The sequence below is a fragment of the Pseudonaja textilis genome, chromosome 2, assembly GCF_049901715.1.
Source record: "Pseudonaja textilis isolate UNSWEBS1 chromosome 2, rPseTex1.2, whole genome shotgun sequence".
In the NCBI taxonomy this organism is placed as follows: Eukaryota; Metazoa; Chordata; class Lepidosauria; order Squamata; family Elapidae; genus Pseudonaja; species Pseudonaja textilis.
The window spans coordinates 147,648,304-147,673,634 of NC_141991.1; the positions used below are offsets into that span (position 1 = coordinate 147,648,304).

Here is a 25,331-nt window from a genome sequence, read left to right on the forward strand (position 1 = left end):
TTTTTGGAAAATTGTACTCCTGCTGCCCATTATGGAAAGTTGGGGTGGGTGGAACTGGAGTTTAGATTTGTAAACTCTGGACAGTGAGAAAAGCTATTGAGAACACTGAGACAGGACTTTTACTTTCTATTTTATTAAATAATTCCTCCAGGTTTTTTAAAAAAAAATGGGAGGGGGATTTTAGCAAGTGCATCTTTTTTGTTTTTAAGTTTTCATGATGAGTTCAGCATATCAAAAATTATTCCTTCTGTACAAACCAATACCTGAAAAATGCCTTTGTGGTTTTATTTAACCCTAGGGGCGGTCCGTCTGTAACCACTTTCCTTTTTCCTATGATCCCTGTTCACATAAATCAGAATGGAATATTGTGGTGTAGTAGAGTTTCCCTGTGAGTAATAAACCAAGAGCCATTAGTTTGGGGGGCAGTTATGTCAGTAATGAACAACACTTGGCTTATAGGCCATGAAGCAGAGGGCAGTGTTGGTAATTAGAAAGAGAAGAAGGAAAGAGTGGGTTTGAACTCTGATGGGTATAAGAGTGAACTGCATTCTCATATTGACAGAAAGCAATTCAACAATGAAATGTGGCTTTAATCAACTGACAATAAAAATTGCTATCTATCTGCACTATAAAGTGTATCTGAAAGATTTCTGCCAAATTCTAACCTACAGCCCAAATTATGCCATATTTGAGTTGTGCATGGAGCCTGACATTACCATTGTGACTTTGAGCAATGATATGGGCACCCTCATAGAACCCAAACAGATTTTTATTATCCATCTCCATTTTATACATAAGTTTCCCCATGGAATATTTTATGAGATTAAAATTAGCAGTGTCCTCTAGCTTTAATGAAGGCCAAGTTAGGAACCTCAAGATCTAAACATATTCAAAAACAGAAGAAAAAGTAGAGTACAGAGAATTTTAAAATTAATAAACAAAGATTAGATTTATACATTATATCATCTGCTGATCCATAGCTACTGAATAAGCCATTGGTTAGTTCAAAACTTTGGTTGATTGATTGCACCAAGTGATTTGCACAGCTGCTCAACTTGTGAACTGCAACTCCGAGCAATTAAAAGCATGAAATAAAAATAACCCCAAACATAAAATGTACCTGCCAAAACAAAATGCAATAAAATTGAGAGAAAATTTCAAGCATGTCCACATTCCTCAAACAAGAAAGGATGTATGTGTATGAAACACTGTGTATGAAACACAGTGGTCCAATGTCTAGAAGACAGGGCAGAGGACTTCAAGGCTTTTGGAAGGCCTGCAAATGATAATGCATCTATCATACTCCCAAATGCCAGTTGCAACACCCCAGAATGTCTCAGAATAAAATAAATTACAGTATTATAAAATGGCAGAAATCTCACAAAATCGCCAAATGTTGCAAGATTTCAGCATTCTTACTTGAGAAGTTGTGAGAACATTAACAATTCAAATCAAATACTGACAGTTCACAACTTCCTTTGAGAGAATGCTGAGGTTTCTGAAGTCATCAGTATTCAGAATATTTATCATTTTAATAGCAATTATACTTTTATATCACTGTCTGAAATACTTGATTTTAAATCTTTGTGGTAAGAATCTTTGGCATCACTTGTTTGTTTATTTTGGTTTCAGAAGTCATCCAGTGTGAAATCTCCTCAGCTGTTGCTTCCCAGATAGGAAGTACTGTTGTATGTCAGTTTTGTTAAAATGTCAGCCATCACAAATATTTAATATCAAAATAAAATAACACAGGCACTCAGATCCAGTCAAATATTTAGAGAGAAATCGGCAGATGCTTTGGGAATAGCCAGTGAAATTTTCAACATCATAATTCACAGGTGAGAATAATGTTGAATCAAATTAATTTCACAGCTGTACGAGATGACAGGCTGAGCCAAGGGAGGGGTCACGCATGTCATCAGTCCCAAGTTCCTTCATGCCAAAAAAAGATCTTAAATTCTGTTGACCTGCCAAGGAAAAGTCCATTGACACATTGTCCTTGATAGTAGGAGCCACATCAGTTACACATATATTAGTGTGATGACCTGGGACGTGGCATAAAGACAACACAGCCAGAGAACTGGTATGTGTCCCTTTATTGACACCAACTTTACCCCGAAAGTCCTGTTGTCCTGTTTATTATCCGGCCTGGAGAAAGGCTCTCCCATAAACCTGCAGCAGCCTCTGGCTGCAGATACTCCAAACGCTGTAAGCAGAATGACTGCAATCAATCACTCCAGCAGGGCAAGATAATGAGTCCCAGAAGTGAAGAATCATGGCAATAATTCCAGCAAGACAAGATAAGCATACAGAAGCATATGGCAATAATTCAAACTGTCAGGAAGAATGCCAGGAATTCAGGCCACAACTCTCAACACTAGATGAATTCAGCATTTGTTCCTGACAAACGCCTCTTCCAACTGCCTCTCCTTTAAACTCCATCCCCAGGTATGCCTTGTGAATGGAATCAGGGCCCTTTCCTTCCCCATAAGCCATGCAACCCACGTTGCTCTCTTCTGTATTCTTCTCTGTGTGCCCTAGGATGAGGAGTGGGTGGGCCTTGGTCTTCATCTGAACCCCCTCTCCCTTGTTCTACCTCTCCCCTGCTCTGCCCAGCCTGACTTTGCCCTTCCCCAGTTTCCTCCACAGCCAACAGAGCCACTCTTCCGCTCTCTGTCAGCTTTGTCTTCCGTCTCGAATTCATACTCTGGGGGCATGACAATTAGTTTCAGGGAGGTGGCAGGGCTCTCTGATAGCCTGTTCATATTTATGTTTAGCACTAATCACTGATAGGCTATTTAACTTTCAGTGATGAATCAGATGCTGCTGCCCCTGGCAGCTGCCACAGCATCCTGGTTACCCTCCATTTTAGTTTGTGTCTTGTCATGCTTGTGGTTGGCAAATATTTCCTGTGTATACATTTCTACATGTTACAGAGACCAGATACTGGGAAAGATAATAAAAAAACACGTCTGCCAACTAGCAGGTTTAAGAACAGATCATGCCAAACCTTAATGGGTCTAAGTCTACATGGAGGGAAGTAAGCAGTGGGGTGCCACAAGGTTCTGTCTTAGGCCCAGTACTCTTCAATATCTTCATTAATGATTTAGATGAGGGAATAGAAGGGGAACTTACCAAATTTGCAGATGATACTAAGCTGGCAGGAATAGCTAACACCCAAGAAGATATGCTCAAGATCCTAGAACACTGGGCCATATCTAACAAAATGAAATTCGATGTAGATAAAAGTAAAAGTTTTTCTTAGGCAAGAAAAACCAAAAATACATATATAGACTGGGTGAAACCAGGCTCAATAGCAGTAACTGTGAGCGGGATCTTGGAGTCTTAGTGGACAACCAGCTAAATGTGAGCCAGCAGTGTGCAGCCGCCGCCAAAAAAGCTAAGGCAATCCTCAGTTGCATTAACAGAGGGATACAATCGAGATCAAATGAGTTACTAATACCACTCCATAAAGCCTTAGTAAGATCACACCTAGAGTACTGCATCCAGTTTTGGTCACCACACTATAAAAAAGATGTTGAGACTCTAGAAAAAGTACAAAGAAGAGCAACCAGGATGGTTAGGGGACTGGAGACTAAAACATATGAAGAACGGTTGCAGAAACTGGGCTTAACTAGTCTAGTAAAGAGAAGGACCAGGGGAGACAAGATAGCAGTCTCCCAATATTTGAGGGGCTGCCACAGGGAGGAAGGGGTCAGGCTATTTTCTAAAGCGCCTGAAGGCCAGACAAGGAATAATGGATGGAAACTGAACAAGGAGAGATTTAACCTGGAAATAAGGATAAATTTTCTGACAGTGAGCACAATCAACCAATGGAACAGCTTTGCCCTCGGGAGCTGTGGGAGCGCCATCACTTGAGACTTTCAAGAAGAGATTGGACTGCCATTTGTCAGAAATGGTGTAGGGTCTCCCGCTTGGGCAGGGGATTGGACTAGATGACCTAAAAGGTCCCTTCCAACTCTGATGATCTGTTATCTGTTATTACACTGGCCTTCATTGTTTATTCTTACGTTATCCTCTTAATTGTCAGCAAAGATTACAAAAAAAGGGAATATATAATAGCAGAGATGTATGGTTGATCCAATCACACAGGGCTATAAGATCTGGGTTGCAAAACTCTGGACAGACAGTAGATGGCAGCAAAGAGATAGGTACCCTGATTCTTTGGTCATCCAGAGTTTTGGAGTCCAGCTCTGGTAGTTCTTCTCTATATTTATAATTTGCATCTTGCTTTTCAGCTGGGAATTCAAGAACCAGAAGCAGTCTACTTAGCACACTCTCCTCCCATTTTTATGGATAGCAGCTGTTATTGGAGGTAGGCAGAGAGGAACGAGTATCAGCTACCCAGCAAATTTCTATAGCTGATGGGGGACTTGAAGGTGCATCTCCCCAATCTTAGGACAACACTCGAACCACTACAGCAGGCCAGCTGTCGCACATCACTCTTTCAGGAATTGGAAAGCAAAATTAACCAGGGATTAATATTCATCCGGATTAGTATTTGAATGACATACTATATGGCTTAGGTGGGTAAACTTACTACTACGCATGGTTACAAACTATAGTTTAGATAATCCCCTAAACCTCTAATTTAATATATGTTCTGGACTCAGAGGTTACCCTGGATTTAATCACTACATTATGATTTACCACAGCATTAAAACAAATGCATGAATACTGTCCTTTCTCCTGTATTCAGCATCCATTCCCTCATCCTTGGCTATCACCATGTGCTCCTCTTCTCTCTGTTTTATTTTAAGCATGTAAACCCAGTGATATAAATTAGGTGAAAACACTGGACACTGGAGTTAGAAATTGGGGATATTGGAGAATTACATTCTTTGCTAAAGCGCTAATTTTTAGAAATAAAATACTCAGTAATTTCCTTCTGTGCTTTATGAGAATAAGAAAGTTTGCTACACATACTGATACACATACAAGGTAGTCCTCAACATATGACTGTACATTGTGACAGTCATCAAGTCATAAGTGAACTCATTGTTTGCTATGAAGCATTTTTGCTGAAAATTGGAAGTAAATGCTTGTAAATGGCAGTCACATGATTGTGGGACATTGCAAATGGCCATAAATGTAGGCCACTTGCTGAGCACTTGAAATGCAGTCACATGATGGCAAGGAGGGGCAGTCATTGAAACTTTGGAATTGGATTATAGCAATAGGAAAAGCAATAGCACTTAAATTTATATACTGCCCTATAGTACTTTACAGCACTCCTTGGTCAGTTTAAATGTCAGCATAATGTCTCCAACAATCTGGCTCCTCATTTCATCGACCCCTGAAAAAGGAAGGCTGAGTCAACCTTGAGCCGTCTCAGAATCAACCTCCAGGCTGTGGGCAGAGTTTGCCTGCAATACTATACTTTAACCCCTGTGCCATCAGTACCTTTTGGAGGGTCCTTCATAACTTTGAATGGTTGCTAAGTGACCAGTGATAAGTCTAGGACTACCTGTACTTCCAAGGATAGTATGAAGAACTGAACTGAAAATTGGGCTGGAGGAAACGCCACACTGGAGTTCCTTTTTCTTACATTATTTCCAGTGGTTAAGTATGACCAGATAGAAGGATCCAGACCCATTTGCATTTTAACCCACTGCCCAGTGGTTCTTTATGGAAAGATCCCTACTGAGAGGGAAACCAGTTTATCGGTTGCTATGGCAATCCAGCTATGCCACTGAGACAGGAGAGGAATGCTTGTTTGCACAGGAAAATTTGAATCATGTACAGGCACCTTTTTCCTCTTCTGGCACAGGTGAGTGGAAGCAGTTTGTGGGATTTTACCTTGAGCATAGGAGGTCATGAATATATGCTTCAGACATCCATATGGAGAAGGCAGAAGTAAACTGTAGTTCTGGGCTTGCCCATCCACATGCCCAATCATGGCCAATACAGAGGTAGAGCACAGCATACATCTATGAAGTATATTTCTTCCCAAGAATTTAAATTTGGATTTAGAAATACCTAACTTGCAGCAACTGTAAACAATTCTGCAAAAATATCATTGTTGAATACTTGGAAGTAAGGGTTATAAAAGGATCAGAACCCCGCTCTGTATTTTTTTAAAACCAGGATCGTGTGCCATTTATAACTATAGAGAGGCACAGACGCTTGGCATTTGGGAATCTCATATCCAAATGTTAACTTACAATCCTGTGAGAAGTATTTCTCCTCCTCCTCAATGCCACCCTGTACGAACATGTTTTACCACACGCAGAGCTGTGCACAGTTTCATTATTATTTATTTATTATTATTTATTGGGCTGCCCATTTCTTGCCAGCAACTCTCATAAGGCTGAAACTCAGTAAAACAAATGTAATATTTTATTGTATTTGTTTGCCACTGGACTCTCAATGATTCTGGGCATTTGATAATTATATATACATGTACGTATACATATACATATACATATACATATATACACACACATATACATATGTTTTCTTAAGTTTTCATGGGTACTTACATGTATGTTATTCGGCTTTGTTCGGGTATTTTCCCACGTCATTATAGTAGTGCTTTTAAAGTTGTAGCAACGTTTCAGCAGAATCTCATCTGCCATCATCAGGCTTCTGTATTGTGTTCATCTGTGAGTCAGACTTTTACAGTGGTTTCTATAGAAAAACTTGCCCAAATCATGTTTCTGGGGAATGTTTAGGACCTAGAATTCTGTGGATTGTGAATAAATATTGCCCATGGCTGAATTGGACAGGATTATGATGATTATGTTTTTTTTTAAATAAACTTTATTAATTTTACAATTAAAACAGACAAACAACACATACATAAATGTGAAAGAGAAAAAAGAACAAAATAAAATAGAAAAAAAAAGATCAGAAAACAGTTGAAAACACTTTCGTCCTCGATAGTTTGTGGGACCATATTTTCAACCTTATCTTAAACCCTCTATGCAATTGATCCTTGTGCAAATATATATATATATGGTATTCAGCTTTGTTTGGGTATTTTCCCACGTCATTGTAGTTGTGCTTTTAAAGTTGTAGCAACGTTTCAGCAGAATCTCGTCTGCCATCATCAGGCTTCTGTACTGTGTTCGTCTGTGAGTCAGACTTTTACAGTGGTTTCAGTTTTAAATTTGGTGCTAGCCTACTGCTGTGCCAGAATGGTTTTTTCTTCATCCTGATTGGTTGGGAGTCTTGGTCTGTGTTTATTGGTCCTGGAGTTTGCTGTGTTCTGCTTGATTGGTGTTTCTAATATCTTCTGTTTGTTTTGTGGCTCTTTTTGTGTCTTGATTGGCTGGCAACATTGTGTTCCTGTATTGGAGGCCTTTAGTGCAGCTTGGCTCTGAATAAATGGATGGCTATCATTTGTTAGGAAGCTAGGTTTCATCTGGGTGCCTGGTTGGGGTGTGTTTGAGCTGGAGGTATCAGGGGGGATCTGTCTGGGCAAACACCTGGGCAATGTTGCCAGCCAATCAAGACACAAAAAAAGCCACAAAACAAACAAGAAGATATTAGAAACACCAATCAAGCAGAACACAGTAAACTCCAAGACCAATAAACACAGACCAAGACTCCCAACCAATCAGGATGAAGAAAAAACCATTCTGGCACAGCAGTAGGCTAGCCCCAAATTTAAAACTGAAACAACTGTAAAAGTCTGACTCACAGACGAATACAATACAGAAGCCTGATGATGGCAGATGAGATTCTGCCAAAACATTGCTACAACTTTAAAAGCACAACTATAATGACGTGGGAAAATACCCGAACAAAGCTGAATACCATACATGTAAGTACCTGTGAAAACTTAAGAAAACATGTGTGTGTGTGTGTGTGTGTGTGTGTGTGTGTATATATATATATATATATATATATATATATATATATATATATATATATATATATACACACACACACACACATATATATATATTCGTAGATTTTCACGGGTACAGGTATGTAGGTCTAGGTGTGTTCGGGTCTTTTCCCATGTAAGATTTAGAGTATCTTGGCGACGTTTCAACGAGGTCCCACTCTCCATCCTCAGGCTGGTGTTTTCTGCTTGCACTGGCACGAAGCCAAAAGCACCAGCCTAAGGATAGCGAGTGGGACCTCGCCGAAATGTCGCCAAGATACTCTTAATCTTACACGGGAAAAGATCCGTGTGTAAATGAATTATTTTTATTATTGTATGAAGACTGCATATGTTTAAATCATGATTCACAGGCAATTATAGGTGGAGTTACATATATTATCAAAACAAAATAAACTGAACTGAACCAGTAATTTCTGCCTTGGCAATTCAAGGTATTAACAACCTTTTGATTTGAACTCAGAAGGCAATAAACAGTGAAAATGTTAAAAACACTCTTCAATTAACTGGCAATTACCATATATAAATATTTAGTTTTGAGGTGCTTGCTTTTTAGCAATAATTGGCTCATATTTAGATAAGTTGGATGTCAGATGTATTATCCATAAGTCTGCAAGAGATTTAAGAACAGCTTATGTATATCCTCCATGGTTGTTGTTGTTTTAAAATCTGGGAACCAGATCCATGTAGCTTTAGCAGTTCAGCCTGAAATCCTAATTTACAGATAGTGGTGACTTGCTCTATGGAGCACTTATTACAGAGTGTGGCACTTGAAGTCATGTCTCCAGCCTAGCCTGACTATTCACAGGATTCTATTCTTAGGGCGATCTGGAGCAATCCTAACCTAACCCATTACCTTCCACATTTGCTGGGCTACATTTAGATAGATTTATACTACATTATAGCTTGATAAGGATAGTGAAATGTCTAATTAAAGATCATTAACAATCTTCTTGGAACTAAAGATCTCAGGAGTTTTAAAGTAAATATATTATTTGTGTCCAACTTCATTGAGTGCCAGTCAGTCAGTTCATTTCTTTCTTGGAAAAAACCCCCAGTATTTTTAGAAGCAGATACGATGTTTCGTGAATATGCTTTCTGTACCTCAGCCATGTGCTTCATAAAAAGAAGCTCATAGGGAAAATGTTTCTTATAAATTATTTTCTGCTCCAAAGGGCTAGCAGAGCTTTTGTGGCATATGACCATATGGAAATGTTCTAGCCCCCCCGCTGTCATCTCAAACCTATTTGCATGTTTAGCAAGGAGAACAATTCACAGTAAGAAAAGGGGAGAGAGAAAGAAAATCTCCCATGATTCAAATCCAAGCAGTTGCGAACTGGAGAGAAAAGCTATGCATTTTGTCATTGTTACCAGGAGTTGTGATCAATGTTCTACTTAGTGCTTGTGGGAATCCTATGCTGTTTATTACTTGATCAAACATGCTAGCAGGTCTGGTGTGTTTGTGTGTGTTCCCATGCTCCCAAGTATTCCTGTATCACCAACAATAACACTGGCAAGAATTCAGAATTTTATTGGCTGTTCCAAGCAGTTCACCTATGTTATCTCAGTCATCTTTGGATAGCTGTTTAGCAATCTGTGTCATAATCTCATCACTACCAAGAGCACAAAGGTTAGGTGAGAGCCACCTTGTGAGTTTATAGTCAAGGCAAAGCTTGTCTCAGGAAGTAGCACCAAATTAGATTCTCTTGACAGCAGATCTGTATTTTTAAGATTCTATCAGACACAGAGAAATACTTTTCTTAGCAGCAAAAACTAGGTATAGGATAGCAGAATTCCACCTCCAGCTTACCCTGTATGCATTAATTCCTGGAGTCTCCGCATATTTCTTTTCCTGCCATTGCACACGTTTGAGATCAGGGCTCAGTTAAGAACTGATAGAATGAGATAGAAGAAACAAGTGACCAACAAACTGGACAGACAGTTTGCTACTAAAAACAATTACACCTTTCTTTCTAAACAATAGGGATAACTGAGTTAAACAGCCAGATCAGTATGGTTTGCTCTTTACTGGAATCTCTCCAAACTAACAAAGTGTATTTGGCTCCTTGAGCTCCTTTTTGACACTAGATAAACACTGAAATCACAATTTCTCTGTATAGAATTAGGGCTTAATAAACGTTTACTGTATAATGATTCATCCTCATTCCTTTTACTGTATATCACAAGGGCACTTTATACATCTGAAGAACTGGGCTGAGTCAATCCTCAGCTGCTTATGCTTAAATGAAAGCCTTAATCTTAAAGATGCCATTGCTGCTGTTATCCTGTGTTCAAAAATCTATACTGTACATTAGATCACCCAAAATAAAAAGGTGCCTTGAGAGAGGGAGGACATGATTTCAGGGTGGCTGGGTCTCTTGTTTTGATTACAGATGTATTTAACGTGAAGAGGATCCTGGAAACTGCGTACAAGAATTCAGGAAAGGCCTCTTTGACTTGTGTAATTCTGAATTGCATGGAGGCCATCTGAGTGCACATGGGAACTCAACTCCCTTCCTCCAGTGGAATTTTTTACTTAAAACAACTGTTGCTGATCCTTTGCATGGTATTGGAAGTCTGGAGAAAACGCTTAGTTTTGCCCAGACATTTAGGAAGGAATTGATACTCTTGAAAGAGCCCTACAGGGTGATGTGGGCAGCTCAGCCAAAATCGGTTCCTCTGCCTCTGAGATTGAGGTGAGATGGAAAACATTTCTCTTTCACATCATGGAAGTAAGATGTCCTTCAATCTGCATCTCAGTGACGATCCTAAGCTATTTATCCTTCTTGGAGCGTATCCAGAATTTCAAACTGGCTCATCGGGGAAGAAAAAAGCACTCTAGCTAATGAAATTTTTTATGGAAAGCAGTGGTAAAATATCAGTGGATTAAAAGAATTAAATTGGAAGTTTAGTTGGAACATTCCCCCACTGCCTTTTCTGTTTTCGTCTAAATGTGGTATTTCAACATTATTTGGCACATATTTAGCTTATTCTTAGGCCTGTAATGGGCTTATTGCATATTGTTGTCTCATCATTCATATTTCCAGTATCACATGATACCATTGCCTCTTTTTAGTGTTCCCATTGCACAGGTTAGGCAACTGAGATGTAAGTGAGAGACCTGAAACCCAGCCAGTATATGGGACCATTGTTCAGTTCAAATTTAAACCAGTGTCCCGTGACAACATTGTATGATCAGCCACACAGATGTTTTTCTGTTTGGCTGCTGCTCACCTGTCTCATCTCCCTTCGCTTTCTTGGTTTTTCTGATGATTCGAATTTTGCCATGAGTCAAATATGCAAGTACTCCTCGACTTACAACTACAGTTGAGGCCAGAATTTCCATTGCTAACCATGGCAGTTGTTAAGTGAGTCACACCCAATTTTATGATCTTTTTTTTGCTACAATTCTTAAGCAAATAACATGTTTACAAGCAAATGCAGCCTTTCCCATTGATTTTGCATGTCAGAAGCTGGCTGGGAAGTGGCAAATGGTGATCATGTGACCCTGGGGCATTGCAACCATCCTAAAGATATGCTGCTTGCCGTGTGCCCAGATCTGCTCATATGACCACTGGGATGCTACAACGATCATACATCCAAGGACTGGATATAAGTCAGATTTTTTTTCAGCGCTGTTGAAATGCTGAACAGTCACTAAATGAATGGTTGTAAGCAAGGACTACCTGTAAAAAGCTCTTTCAACATGCAGATTTAAAACAATGCAAAGGATAATAAAGACTGGGGGCATTGACCATTGGATGGACCCAGCTGGCCTGGAAATTGTGCAGTTTACTATTCAAGAAAATGGAGGAGCTTGGGTGATACAGTCACCTAGAACATTGGTACTGAACCAGTGGTGGGATTCAAATTTTTTACTACCGGTTCTGTGGGCGTGGCTTGGTGAGGCGTGGCTTTGCTTGGTGGTCATGACTTGGTGGGCATGGCAGGGGAAGGATACTGCAAAATTCCCACTCCTGGAGGAAGGTTACTGCAAACTCCCATTCCCTCCCCAACCCACTAACCTGCTTTCCAGTTCCCTTCTCCTGTGCAGGGCAACAAAAGATGACCCAACTGATCAACTGGGACTCGGGAGGCAGAGAATAGATGGGGGCAGGGCCAGTTAGAGGTGGGATTTGCCAGTTCTCCGAACTACTCAAAATTTCTGCTACCGGTTCTCTAGAACTGGTCAGGACCTGCTGAATACCACCTCTGGACTGAACCCAAGGGAGAAGAACATAAATACAGTTTCATTCCCTGAGTGGCAAGCTACCTGTCTAATAAGCATGAAGAGTGTGAAAGAAGGATAAGATAAAGATGGAAATGAGGAGGACAAGCTTTGTCTAGTTGTTGAGGAGGAAATGGTGACTCAGAAAGAGAGGAACTGCCTGGGGGACATAGAGTTTCCTTCTCTGTTATGACAGGAATGTAGGCCACAAATCTTGATGCCTACAGGTTCTTCGAGCTATGCTGGCCCGTGCTGAGGGCACTCCTCGGGTGTTCCACTGATGTTTGGGTCATCATTGCAACCATCTCTTGCCGGGTGACAATGTGAGATGTTGATTTCAGTTCCATGAAAAGCAATAGACCAGAGGACAAAAGAGACTTGATTTATACTTCAACATCAGGTAGAGATTGTTTCTGTAGCTGTACAGGTTAAGTGAATGAGAGTGATGCAGGGGAACTGGGTGTGGTTCATGCTTCAGATCTATTATTTATGGATTACTGGGACCACTTAGTTTTTTCCATCTTAGTTGTGACTTTCCATTGTGACTGGCTGAAGGGGCTAGTCAAAAGAGACAGCAATTGTATACTGCTTCTCCTGACTGTATGTAACAATGTGATGTCTTATTAAGCAATGTGATGGTTATCTGTGGCCAAGGAAACTGGGTGACTAGGGTGTAACTGGAGAGGAACTGGAAAGGGGAAGTGCTTAGATAAGAACAGAATAATCAGCTTTATCTTGGTGAGGTCCCAGTTGGAGATGACCACTTCAGTATGCTGTACTGAAAATTGCAACAAAGCTATTTTACTTTACCAAGTAAAGGTGAAAAGAATAAACTGGTGAGGTTGGTTTGGAGTGGAGTGGGAATTACTAGAATACTTTAATGAACAAATGGCAACTTGGAATGAAGTGGTTTAGCTCCTACGTCATTAACAGAGGTTGTGCCTATGTGGCAACTTTTACAAGTATGGTGTTGGTGTTAGACAAAAAGACAATTGCTTCCTGATTGCAGGAAGCAATTGCTGTTTTTAGGACAAACAACAGGCCAGCAAAACTGAAACTATCAGATCCAAGTTCAAAAGACTGAGTCAGGGCCCAACAATGCCTTTCAAGAGGAGCTAAAATACATGTTTCTTGTTCTCTTAGAGAGTTAAAAGCTGCTAGTGGAGCATTAGATTTTTCCTATGAATCTGAATATAGATTATGTAGATTGACTGAATGCTCCCTACCCCTTTAATTCATTCTGACTTCATAAAACAGATACAGGGGGCGGAAATAGTGCATCTGGAATTCTGGTGAATACTTATGCATTTATGGAGAACTCATTTTTCAGATTATACTTGTGGTTTACACAGGATCAAGGTTCTTACTTTTCTTATCCCTATTGCTTGGCTTTATATATAAAACTTTTCAGCTAGATTCATGCTAATTCAGAGTTAAATTAAATCCAGGGATGGGTTTATACCGGTTCTGTCCACCTCTGTAGAACTGGTAGCTCTGAAGAGCAGCACACATAGAACCGGTTCTATGTCTGCTGATGTTTTTGCCCACTCACCCTCCTGGGCTCTTACCCGATCTTTATTTCCTGATTTTTTCAACTTCAGCTGCTGAATGAGGCACAGCTGCAGTTAGAAAAGCAGGAAAAGAAGGCTGTTTCAAAGGCTGGGTCTCTGCACACAGCATGCTGAATTTACAGGCGGCCTGTGTGCAGGGAAGCTCGTAAATCCCCAACCAGTAGTTAACCCTGTCGTATCCCACCCCTGATTAAATCCACATTTTGGGGGATCAAAAAGGCAGCAAACCAGGAACTTAATAGGCTGGATTTGTGCCACTTGTGAAGTAAACCTCCACCCCGCCCGCAACATTAAAAGTCAGTTTCTTAGCAGTTTGTATAGCAATTAGTTTAACTGACCTGGTGAAGCATGTTGTATAAATCAAGCACTGTATTTGTATGCTGTGTTTGGTTTACTCAATTAATCCAGTTTTCTCAGGGTTGCATAAACTTACCACCCACATTTAACATGTTATGCAAATCAACACTCTTTTTTTTTAATTTCCAGTCTATCAAACTTACTTAATTTATTAGTTACCATTCCATTCCCAGACTTAGGAATAAGCTGCCTTTTAAAAAAAATGCCTTTGTCACTCGTGTCTTTGCAAAATAGAGGTATAGCAAATTGACATTTCTCCTGACACAGGGAAGTGGCAGGAAATGCTTCACTGGCTAAATTGCTCCACATCAGGCTGCTGTAAAAGGCTAAATACACAATAATAATGGCAGTGCTAGCCACTGAGGGAGAAGTAAAGCATCTCAAATTGTGGTTCCCTTATCATTTTTCTTTCAAGAACATACTTTTTGCTGTTGGATGGGGCAATACCTGGTTAAACATTGGGAATGCGTACTTTTTTTTTCATATCAGATTGCATCAATAACCGATGAGAGGGTGAAGGCCATGTTATCATAACAAACATGAGCCACAGAGGACCTGTTTCATTTTAAATATGCATGGTTTATTACAGTTGCCCTGAGCAAAAGACATTAGATTAAAGGTTACATTTCCAGCACTTTACTAACCTATCCACCTGCTCTGCTTTCAAAGTGGGGTGCACTTCTTCAGTTTTGGCTTAGCTAGCAAGTATCCTGTATTTTTCCATCTAGCACACTTCCTGAAGAGAGCCCATTTAATGTGTGGATTGGTCTTCACAGGAGGGAATGCTCCTCCATTCAACAGATAACCCAGCATGTAGAAACTAGGCATCCTAGAGAGAAAGTGAGAATGAAACTCTGCTCTTTTATATGCTAGGTTTCTATCTGCAGGTTTCTGTGTAATTGGCTTTTGTATGAGAGAGCATTCTGTTGATAATCTCATGTTATCCTCTAAAGCAAAGCAAACCAGGCACAGGTTTATCTCCTGAATGAGAAGTAAGCCGAAGAGGAGACTGACCAAAGACTTTTTTTTATTTCTGATCGTCACTCTGCTTATGGCCAAAAGAAAATGAAACTGGATTGTATTTCTTGCTGCCAGAAAAGAGTAAATTCTAGTGACAGAGAGAATGTAAGTCAGATTTTTCTTTCTTTAGCCAAACCAAACGCTGGATTTGTATAAAAAGAAGGCAGTCCCCCCTCCCCTTCAACTTTAAATGGGAGGATTATTTTAGATTCTCTGATAATACTGCAAAGGACATAAGTGGTGTCTTTTTCTATCTAATCATCAATAGGTGCAGGGATCATCATCTTACAGGTAAATATAGTATTAGGACTATATTGAGACAATTGCATGGCTGTCTATGCTTGGTCAGTTATACCAGTGACATGCATAAAATATGCAGGCAGGATTAGTAGTTTGATTTGGCTTGTTGTGATATGCATGTTAGGTGAGCCTCATCTCACTTGATTAGTTTTAGTTTCTTGCTCTATGCATGGTGTATAAAGGCAGAGGAGGGAATCAGCTCAAGGACCGGGTTAAGTGTGTCATGCAAACACGGTCAATATGAATTTAATTAGGCATGTGCCATTTGTATAGAAGAAAGTATAGCCGATGTGCCTGACTACATGCCCTTTGTTAGCTGGGTGTGGAAACACAGGCATGTGTGATTCGTTGGGAGGTGTCCTCCTTAGCCATTGACTACCACAACTGAACAACTGCCCTTTCTGTGGTTAGATCAGGTTGCACTTAGCAGGAATTCACTTGACCAATAGATGTCAGGCTGAAGCCAAGTTTCCCTTGCCCAAACAGGCCTAGCAGGAATATCTTGAAGCCACCAACACTCAACCTTCTGCTTTTAGTACTCGAGAATCACAAGACCACCCAGCCTGCTTTGATTCTCCTTTGAGGACTTATCTGCAGCTACTGTCTATTGTGGATCATTACAGAGGTGCTTCAACTGAGTAAGCAGAATAAGGTCCTGGGTTTGGCTTACTGTAAGCGTGTGTGAGAGAGTGGGGAGGGGAGAGAGAGAGAAAGAAGCATTATTAGCCTAGCATTTTGTTTTCTTTTCTTTCTTTTTTATTTATTTGAATCTTGAACATGATCAAACAACTTCAGCTGGGAAAAAAAAGCAAAATGATCTTCTTTAATCAGTTCCTTTTTACTCTATGTACTAATTTTTTTGTTTCCAAAAATTACTGAAATAGTTTGAGGTTCCAGGTGAAGGACTTCACAGAAGTTCCAGAGGTGAATTCTCCTTAACAAAGATAAACAAAACAACAGCAACAGTCTGGTCTTGAGTTGGGATGTTTTGGCTCAATATGTACACTGGGGCAGGGAATTCTTAGCAGATTTATCAGCTTTCTTTCCCCCACACACACACCTTGGCTGGCAGGAAGGACACTTACATGCATCATGTTTTACATGCTGCAAACAGATTTGAAGAACAGCACTATTTCTAGACTGTAAATGTGTTTAAGTTGTGTAATACATTCAGGCTGAGACCCATCTGCTTTTGATGATGACTGTCAGGAGAGAGTGGGTGTCTTCCTGTAAGGTACCTCACTAACAGTTGTGCCTAGGATGGATGGATGAACTTCAGTTGTTTGAGAGCTGACATAACATGAGAAAGAGCTATAATTCCTAAAGTCTTCAGCTGAGTTCTTATGTGGCTCTGAATTTAAACTGGGTGAAGGTCATTTTAGAACTATTAGTCTCACAATCTCAGCATATACTACAGATAGTCTTCTGACCTACGATGACAATTGACCCCAGAATTTCTGTTGCTAAGAGAGACAGTTGTTTTGCCTTATTCTATGACCTTTCTTGCCATAGTTGTTAAGTGAATGGCTGCAGTTGTTAAGTTACTAACATGGTTGCTAAGTGAATCTGGCTTCCCCAATGACTTTGCTTGTCAGAAGGTCGCAAAAGGTGATCACACGACACTGCAACTATCATAAATACATGCCGTATCTGAATTTTGATCACGTGACCATGGGGAATGCTACAGTAGTTGTAAGTTTGACAAACGGTCATAAGTCACTTTTTTCATGGCTGTTGAAACATTGAGTCTCTAAAAGAACTGTTGTAAGTTGAGGACTACCTGTATCTATAAAATGGGACACTAAGATTAACCTTGGTGTATCTTTCAAGACAGTTGTATAAATAGTGCCTGCGAAGCACTTTGAATTCCTATGTAATTGTTCACTGCTAAGTGTTATTAGTTCTGTTACATTGCATTGTATGGTCTGTCTAGTTCAATATCTTTTTCAGCAGCATCAGATAGGTGATTTCAGGAAGCCCAAAAGTGGGCCATGAAAGCAGTGTCTTCTCCTGTTTGCTGTATTGCTAAAGTTCAGAGTTAGATAATGCTTAGTGACGGTGAATGACTTTATTTATTAGGTGTCATTAACCATCCTAATGTCAGGTGAGGTTATATGGAAGCCTGATGTACTTTTTAAAAAAAGCTGTGTGTGTGTGTGTGTGTGTGTGTATGTATATGCCTTGTATCTTGTACATATGAATCCTGTTGTCTTATGCTAGTATCACAGTAGCATGACTCTTTTTAAACAATGTGTGTCTTTTATTGTTTGACCTGTTATAGCAAAAAGTCCATGCTAATAGATTTGTGTATGTATACATGCATTTGGTAAGGAAGCATCTGCATTTTCCTCTGTGCTGGTATGTTTGTCAGTAGTCGCGTTAGCAATTTTGTGTGTGTGTGTATGTGTGTGTGCATGTCTGCGTCTGCAGACACACCAAAGACCAACTGTTCTCAACATGTGTGCTTTCATAGAGGCAATGTGACTTGTAAAAAGCAGTGGAAATTACTTTAGGCCTAGCAGCATTTACACTGACAAGGAGAAGCCAAGTTGGCACTAAAGAGTTATTTACTGAATAAGTTGATACCCACTCACCCCTTTCTTTCTTTTCCCAACGTATCTATTTTGGAGGCGTTGCCATGACGATAGGCAGGCACACAACAATGCAGTTATGGTGGCTCAAAAATAGTAGTCTATTTTAGAGATGCTATTTGGAAGGTAGAAATGATGACACGGGTAATACCTGATAGCAGGAATAAAAAGACTTGAGGCTTGGTTCCAAAGTTTCCTTCTTATTGTCACCAGCTCTATTATCACTTAGGCTTTTGCTGAGATATAAAAGGCACTTCCTTCCACTTGCAAACTTATAATCTGAAGCCAGGCTTCCTTGTTTCCTTTTGCCTCAATTCTTCCTCAGACTCAGATTGGAAGTCTAGTTCCAAGACTTTCTGCACATTGTAGCTGGCTCCTTTTTTAGGTTTTAGAAAGGAGAACTGCAGAGAGTGAATTTCCACTCCTCATCTCTTTCAGATGTGGAGAAAGGAATGTCCTGTCTTAGTCCATCCCCAGAGGGAGTGATCTGACTGTACCTTAGAGCTATTTCCCCTGCAGCGCTGTCACACTTTCTTTGCTAGTGTTTGGGTGTTTCCACCTGTACTGTTGCATTACTATGGCGATGCTGGTACTCATCCTCCCTCTTGCAAGATCCATAGCAACCCAGCATCTCACCCTTCCCTTCATCCCTATGGCAACCATCTCACAGACTGCTCTGTCTCATCAATAATTTTCTAACTCTGGTGTTGCTATATCTTATTTGATGTAGAGGACAAAAGAGGGGTAGGCAGCTGCAGTTCGGAAAGGAAAAGGGGTGGGGGAGATTGTAGCCAGGTATTTTTTTTTAAAAAAAAATCCTGTGTGCAGAGGTGATGTGAAGTGAGAGAGGAATGACATGACAGTACTAAATTTGTGTTTCTTCCACTGTTAGCATATCCGTGTGAAGGCTCAGGAAGGCATTTCTTATATGTGTGTATAGCTTTTGAGTGTGTTATATCATGATATGTATGGATTTTGTGATTTTTGCTTTTGTTATATATGTGCTTGGATTTATTACAGCCTGCCCTATCCCAAGGGCCAAAGAATTTGTGATGCTAAACAAATTAAAATGCAACTCCATGAATATTTACTCAAAAGTAAAACTTCATTATATATACACATTCTTAAAATGGACATGGTGAAGATAATAGTATAGGTGTAGATTTGATAGCAAAAGTAACATTTCTGTATAAAACTTATTATCAAAAAGAAAGTAATAGCTGTAGCCAGGAGGGCCTTTTCACAGGTTCATCTTATGTGCCAGATGTGCCCTTTCCTCAATCAGGAGACCTTGCAGATGGTCACTCAGGCCTGGTCACCTCATGATTGGACTTTTGCAGTGCGTTCTAAACGGAGCTGCACTCAACCATCTGGAAGTTACAATATACAGCAACATGAGCTGGGTAAAAGGACTTTTGTCTTTGTGCCCATATGGGCACAGAAAGCTTTCCTTCAGGTGCATTTCAAGGTTCTGACTGTTTGATTACCTAAGGAATTTATTTATTCGTTTATTAGATTAATTTATAAGTTATAACTTTATAAGTAATTTTCCTCAGAACAAGAATCCTGTGAAGTGAGTTAGGCTGAGAGGGAGTGACTGGCCCAGTCACCTAGCCAGTTTTCATGCCTAAGGTGACACTAGAACTCACAGACTCCTGATTTCTAGGCCAGCACCTTAACCATTACACTAAAATGGCTCTTCTCCATTTGTTTCTGCCCACCTGATGTTCCAACGGAGTGGGTGCGCCTCAGTTTATTTTTACCAAACGTTGCCAGATTTGGGATCTAGAAAATGTGCCTTTTGTTTTGCAATCTCTATCTTCTGAAATAGGATCCCTCCAGATAAATAGATGTCCCCCACCCCACCTGGGGGTCCAACAAAGCCTTTTAAATATAGTTCTTTCCCAGGGTTGGGGTGTTTTTTTTTTAGGTTGGAGTGCTGACATATTTTTATTATTTTGTGTGTGTGTGTTGTTGTTGTTCTTTTAGTCTGGGCTGCTTAATTTTGTTAATATTTGTAACTGTTACTGTATGTAATGGACTTTGTAAGCCATTCAAAGTCTATTGGAGTTTACTGATTATAACAAATTTATTAAAAATAAATGTAAAAGTGTAAAAAGTGTGTTAATGGTAGCCCAGAGTCATTTTGTGAATGAGATGGGTAGTATCTAAATTTAATAAAATAAAAAAAATAAAATGTTATGCTGCATCTGAATTTGTGCAGTAGAATACCATGTTCCCAAGTACATGTTCCCAAGTTCCCTTCCACTTGTGTTCTTGAAAACTGATTTTGAGGCCTGTCTTCCTCTTCTGATGCTGGAGCCAGCATAGCCATCATGACTACTAGCCATTAACAGATTTCATTTCTATGCATTTGTCCAAACCATAACTATTATAGGCTATCACTACATTGTGTTTGTAAAGAATTCCAGAACACGACTGTGCACTGAATTTCCCTTACTTGCTTAACTTTTTGCACTTTCTAACTTCTACTTTTATTGCCTTTTTACTAAGGTAAAAAAACCTTCAGACTTACCTTATGTGGAAATTGCTTCAGCCTGTTAGTAATTTTCTATAAATTTTGTTGTAACCAGTTATTTAAATTTGAATTCAGCTCGTTTTGCTGTGGATAAACTTCAAATATAGCTTTTTCCGTGTCAACTTTTTGTTTAGTAACTCACTCTTTTCTGGATTGAAATACAAAAATATTCTTTTGAGCTTATTGGAAAATTTGACGTGAATGAACCAGGATTTTATTTCACGTTTTGCTTATCAGGAAGGTTACATAATATGGTATTTTTTCAAAGGAATGTTGACCATTAAGTCAGACCAAGATTTTAGTGCAAATTAGAACATTTAAAGCTAAATTTGTTCATGGAGGATTTGCTATCAATGGCACTAATAAAATCTTGTGTTGGGTAACTTTTGAATTACAGTGCTAGAAAGATGCACTAAACAACTTGGGTGAGTTTAACCATCCAAAAGAAAATGGTTGTTCACTGGACATTTTTATTTTATTATATTTTGTCTTGGGGCCAGTGGCAGGAAAAAAAACGAATGAAATTAGAGGATTCTCCCCCTCCTTCTCTTCTCAGTATTGACAAAAAAAATTCTGTGTGCATTGCAATCATAACACAGATGATAAGAAAATTTTGCATTGGACTATGACTATGACTAGGATCCTTTTTTGTTACCAACCTGCCCTTAGGGATGGATGTGTTTGTTTTTCTACTTGACAACTATAAAGTGTGGAGGGAGAGAGAGGAGGCATGGAGATTTGCTAGTGATTTACTTGCCAACTTTGAGAGAACACCGAACTAAATCTTGGTTTAGATCTTGTACAGGATAGGATAATTGGAAAATCATTTATCACTTTTAGTTTCTTAATAAAAGAAAAAAGCCATCCCTTGTTCCGCCCCACTACTATTGGATTTGACCTATTATCCTTATCCTTTGTCCAAACTGACAGCCATTTTGGTATAGTGAGTAAGATGTCAGGCTAGAAACAGCAAGACAATGAGTTTTGATTCCAGAAAGCCGGCTGGGTGACTTCAGGCCAGTCCCTCTCTCTCTGTCCTGGGAAGAAGGCAATAGCAAATCATTTCTGTAATTTTGCCAAGAAAAATGCAAGGACTCGTCCAAACAGTTGCCAGGAGACAAGAGTGACTTGAGGGCACACAAAAAGTAATAATTTGTCTATCTAATGAAAATAAAGTAGCATCAGAGAGGATTTATTGCTTTTTACTATCTTCTAAAAAATGCTGCCTGTTAGAAATGGAGAATTTTCTTTGAGAACTAGTGGGTAGACCACAATAAAACACAAGATAAACAGAAATGTCCATTTCACTGTCCACATTCATAAAATCCTGACTTGAGTTTTTTTTTTAATTGGGTAAAAGACAAAGTTAAAATCTGCATCTAATATGTTTGAAACTACATAATATTGTTGACTTCATATCACCCCAAATCTTAGTTAACAATGTAGATTTCATTAACATCATGACTAGGGAGGATTTTAACCTTGTCCTCCCAGCAATCCTCATTCTAGATGATTATTGGAGTGATGAAAAAATGTTATATCTTAATAAAACAGTTGGCGGGTAGTAGCCTTGGTCTTCCATGATTCTAATGATAATTATGGCAGAAAAATCTAGGATGTAAAGGAGAATTACAATTCTTGCATGCCATCTTCCTCAGAAACAAAGGTATCTGCATTGGGGCAAATTGGGGTCTCTGAGATCCTGAGACTTCATGGTACCCAAGCAAGAAAATCAGCTGGCATCTACTTCTCTTCTAATTACTAAAATAGCATAGGGAACTCATTCCTGAGCAAACCTACTTGTGAACAGATGTGCCAGTCCACAGTGATGCTTTTGTAAAATCTCAGGCTAGTGCAAGAGGGCTTCTTGTAGAGGATGTGCTCCTTAAGTCAGATCAATGTTTCTTGATTTAGTTCATATTCATACCTGATGCCAAAACTTTTGGTTTACCACCTCTTCCATACACACCCCTTTCCCAGTAAAGCTTCCTTGCCAGAAAATGCCAGTGTAAGGTGATATCTTCTCTTCCTGGCCTAATTCTTCCAGACATTTGGAGTGGAGTTCATGGATTTTGGTTCCCTGCTCCACCTTCTTTGCTGCTTTTCTGATCTAAAGCTTTTTCCATTTTGAATTTTGGAAAGGCATCTAGGAAATCTTGGCTGGCAGCCACCGTTTAGTCATTAAATCACACTCCTCCACTAACAGCTCTGGATAGAAGGAGGTAGGAGAAGAAGTCTGTATTTCTGGACTGGGGGAAGTTGATAATAGAGACCTGCCCGGCCTCCTAGCATGTGGAAAATGAATGTTTAATGTAGCACCGCTAAAAAAGCCACACAGCCATCAAGCTGTCGTGTATTTCGGGAGCGGCGGAAGAGAGGTTGCGACTTAGCTGTTTCTTGGAAACCCGGATTTAGCGGAGTCTCAAGAAATCAGGCACACAATAGCAACCACGACGCAGGAATCTCTTTCGAGACAAGGTGGGGCAGAGCCCTGGCAGCTGGCTAAGGCATCTCTGGAGGAACCACCGCGTCGCTTCTGCTCCCATCGCAAGCCATGCAGCACCCCGTCGGCGTCGCGGGCAACGGGACACCGAGCGGCATCCGGGCGTCACTGTGGAGAGCTGCGAGGCAGGGAAGGTGGGCCGGCGCGGGGGGAACCTTGGAGGGCTGACAATGGCCAGGGAGGAGGGGGAAATCTCCGGCAAAAGGCGGGCCCTGCCGCGTCCCGGCTCCTCCTTTGCTTTCCGTGAAGGAGCCGAGGATGGCGAAGCCCAGGCGGCGGTTGGGCAGCTTCGGGGCACGGAGCGGCCGCCGCCGTTGCTGAGACCCAATCTGGATCCTCCGTCCCCGTCCTCCTCACCAAGTCCCTGGCGGCGGCAGTCCCGGGCTGCAGAGTGCAAGCGGCCATGTGGTGCCTACAATGCTCGTCCGAGCGTCGCCCGGGACAGCTGCAGCACAAGCTCCTGCACTGGTGAGTGCGCCCCCTCCCCTTCCTACGCGAGGGGTGGGGGAGTTCTGGTCGCCGCCGCCGCCAAAGCCCCACCGGGCGCATTCATTCCCTTTCTTCGGCCATTTGGAACGGACCCCGCTCTGCCCGCAGCCGAAGACGGGGAAGCCAAGGGCCAGCCGGAGAACGCCTCCCCCTCCGAGCTGCAGACCGCAAAATAGCGGCCCTCTTCCGCAGGAAACACCGCTCTCCCTCCCCCCCCTCTCCCTTCCTGATAGGTTTCCTTTTCCCTGGATAATTATTGGTTCTCTCCTGGAGCTTTGCTTGGCCAGATCCCTCGCTGCCCCTCTCTGCTCAGCACCCCTTCTTCCTGTTTGAAATTTTGAAATAATCTGAGAGAAACTCTTTCCCGCTGCCTTTGTTAAGGAATTCCCCTTCCTCATCTCATCAGCCACCACTACCTTCAGGAGGAATCCCCAAATGCCCAGGAGATAATTCTTTTGTCTTCTTTAGCAATAATAAAAGGGACACTTCTCCATTGTTTTCCTTTTGCGTCCTGCACTCACTTTGGAAGATTCAATAACCTGTTAATGAATATTTTCCCGGTAGAAAGCGCAGCCTTCTTGAGGTGAATTTTCTGATTCTATAATCACATTCTTGGATTTCTCAGCAGACACTCCAGATTCACTCTTTATGTGGCTGATAATGCTGTTCTGCTAATCCTCATTCTTGATGATGATTGGAGTGATGAAGAAAATGTTATATCTGAATTAGGACAGTTGGCGGGTCTTCGCATACTTATTCCTTCATCCCCAGAACAGGCCTTACCAAGAAACTTCTCTGTGTGCCCCTTCTCCCAATCCCCACTAACTACATAACCATTCCTGCTCTTTTTGCATTCTCTGTAAGCTCCCTCCTCTTGTAAATATTTCATTGAATATAATTTCTCTTAACTTGAATGGCTCAAAATGGAGAATCTCCAAGAATTCTGCTTCCTTTATCTTTGCTTACAAAAAGGCAAGCCTAGGTCCATATCTAGCTTTTTTTTATTTCTTAAGGTCCTTGATTTCTGTGCAAGGATTTCCACATCATATCTTCAGGTTATAGACTCAGTTTCACTTAGTCATTTTTCATTATATGAACAAATTATTCTCCACTTTGGATTTCAGAATTTACAAGAGTCCTAGAAATGGATTATACAGAGGGAATGGATTAATGTGCCAAAAATCTGGTATTCCTATTGCCTCAGCAGCCATATAATCAGTTCCATCCACATTCAGCTTTCTTCCTTCACAGCTCTTTTGACTTAGATACAGATAGTAGTATTTAAGCTGGAAAATTTATATATGACCGACTTGATTAGGAAGAGATTAAAAGAAAAAGTTCTGGGATTGATGTTGGATAAAGGTCCCTAAGAATCCTAGTATCCATAAAAGAATGGGGGACAATGAGAGTCAACCCTGATGGGACTTGTGATATGGGGAATGTTTGCTAAATCACCTCATCTGTGTCTGAATGAATCTTTGCTAGCAATAGTCTTCAGTACCCTTGCCTTATTATGTCTTCTCTTTATAAAAAGTAACTAAATGAAGCAAAGTGATAAATATTGCAAAATAAGATTGGTAATAATACAAAATCGTCAATTACTACAGTTTGCAAGGCTCCCTTTTCATTTAAAGGAGTGCTCAAAGTATTAGATATAAATATACACATATGGAGGAGAGCTTTATTTTTGTCTGTGTAAGGAATGGTGTATATCAATATTATAAATTGCATATAAATTGTATATATCAGAAGATAAAGTATTAAACTTTTTGATCCTCCTGAATAAACAAGGCAGGATGATTAAAAATTGAGGTTGACAACATCACAGAAAGATTGACCAAGGTGGTACTAGTTTTTTTT

General features: G+C 40.3%; 1 protein-coding gene across 7 annotated transcripts in view; it reads left to right on the forward strand.

The window, feature by feature from the left end:
* IQSEC2 (IQ motif and Sec7 domain ArfGEF 2) overlaps nucleotides 1-25,331 on the forward strand; it is a 156,491-nt gene that overhangs the window by 82,893 nt on the left and 48,267 nt on the right. Inside the window, exon 1 of one of the 7 annotated variants that reach the window (XM_087925821.1) lies at nucleotides 22,525-23,116. The exons of 5 other annotated variants lie outside the window; for them this stretch is intronic. In XM_087925821.1, the coding sequence (XP_087781947.1) occupies nucleotides 23,034-23,116 (83 nt within the window). In that variant the 5' untranslated portion in view covers nucleotides 22,525-23,033. One more of the 7 variants, XM_026711517.2, reaches the window with a different exon arrangement.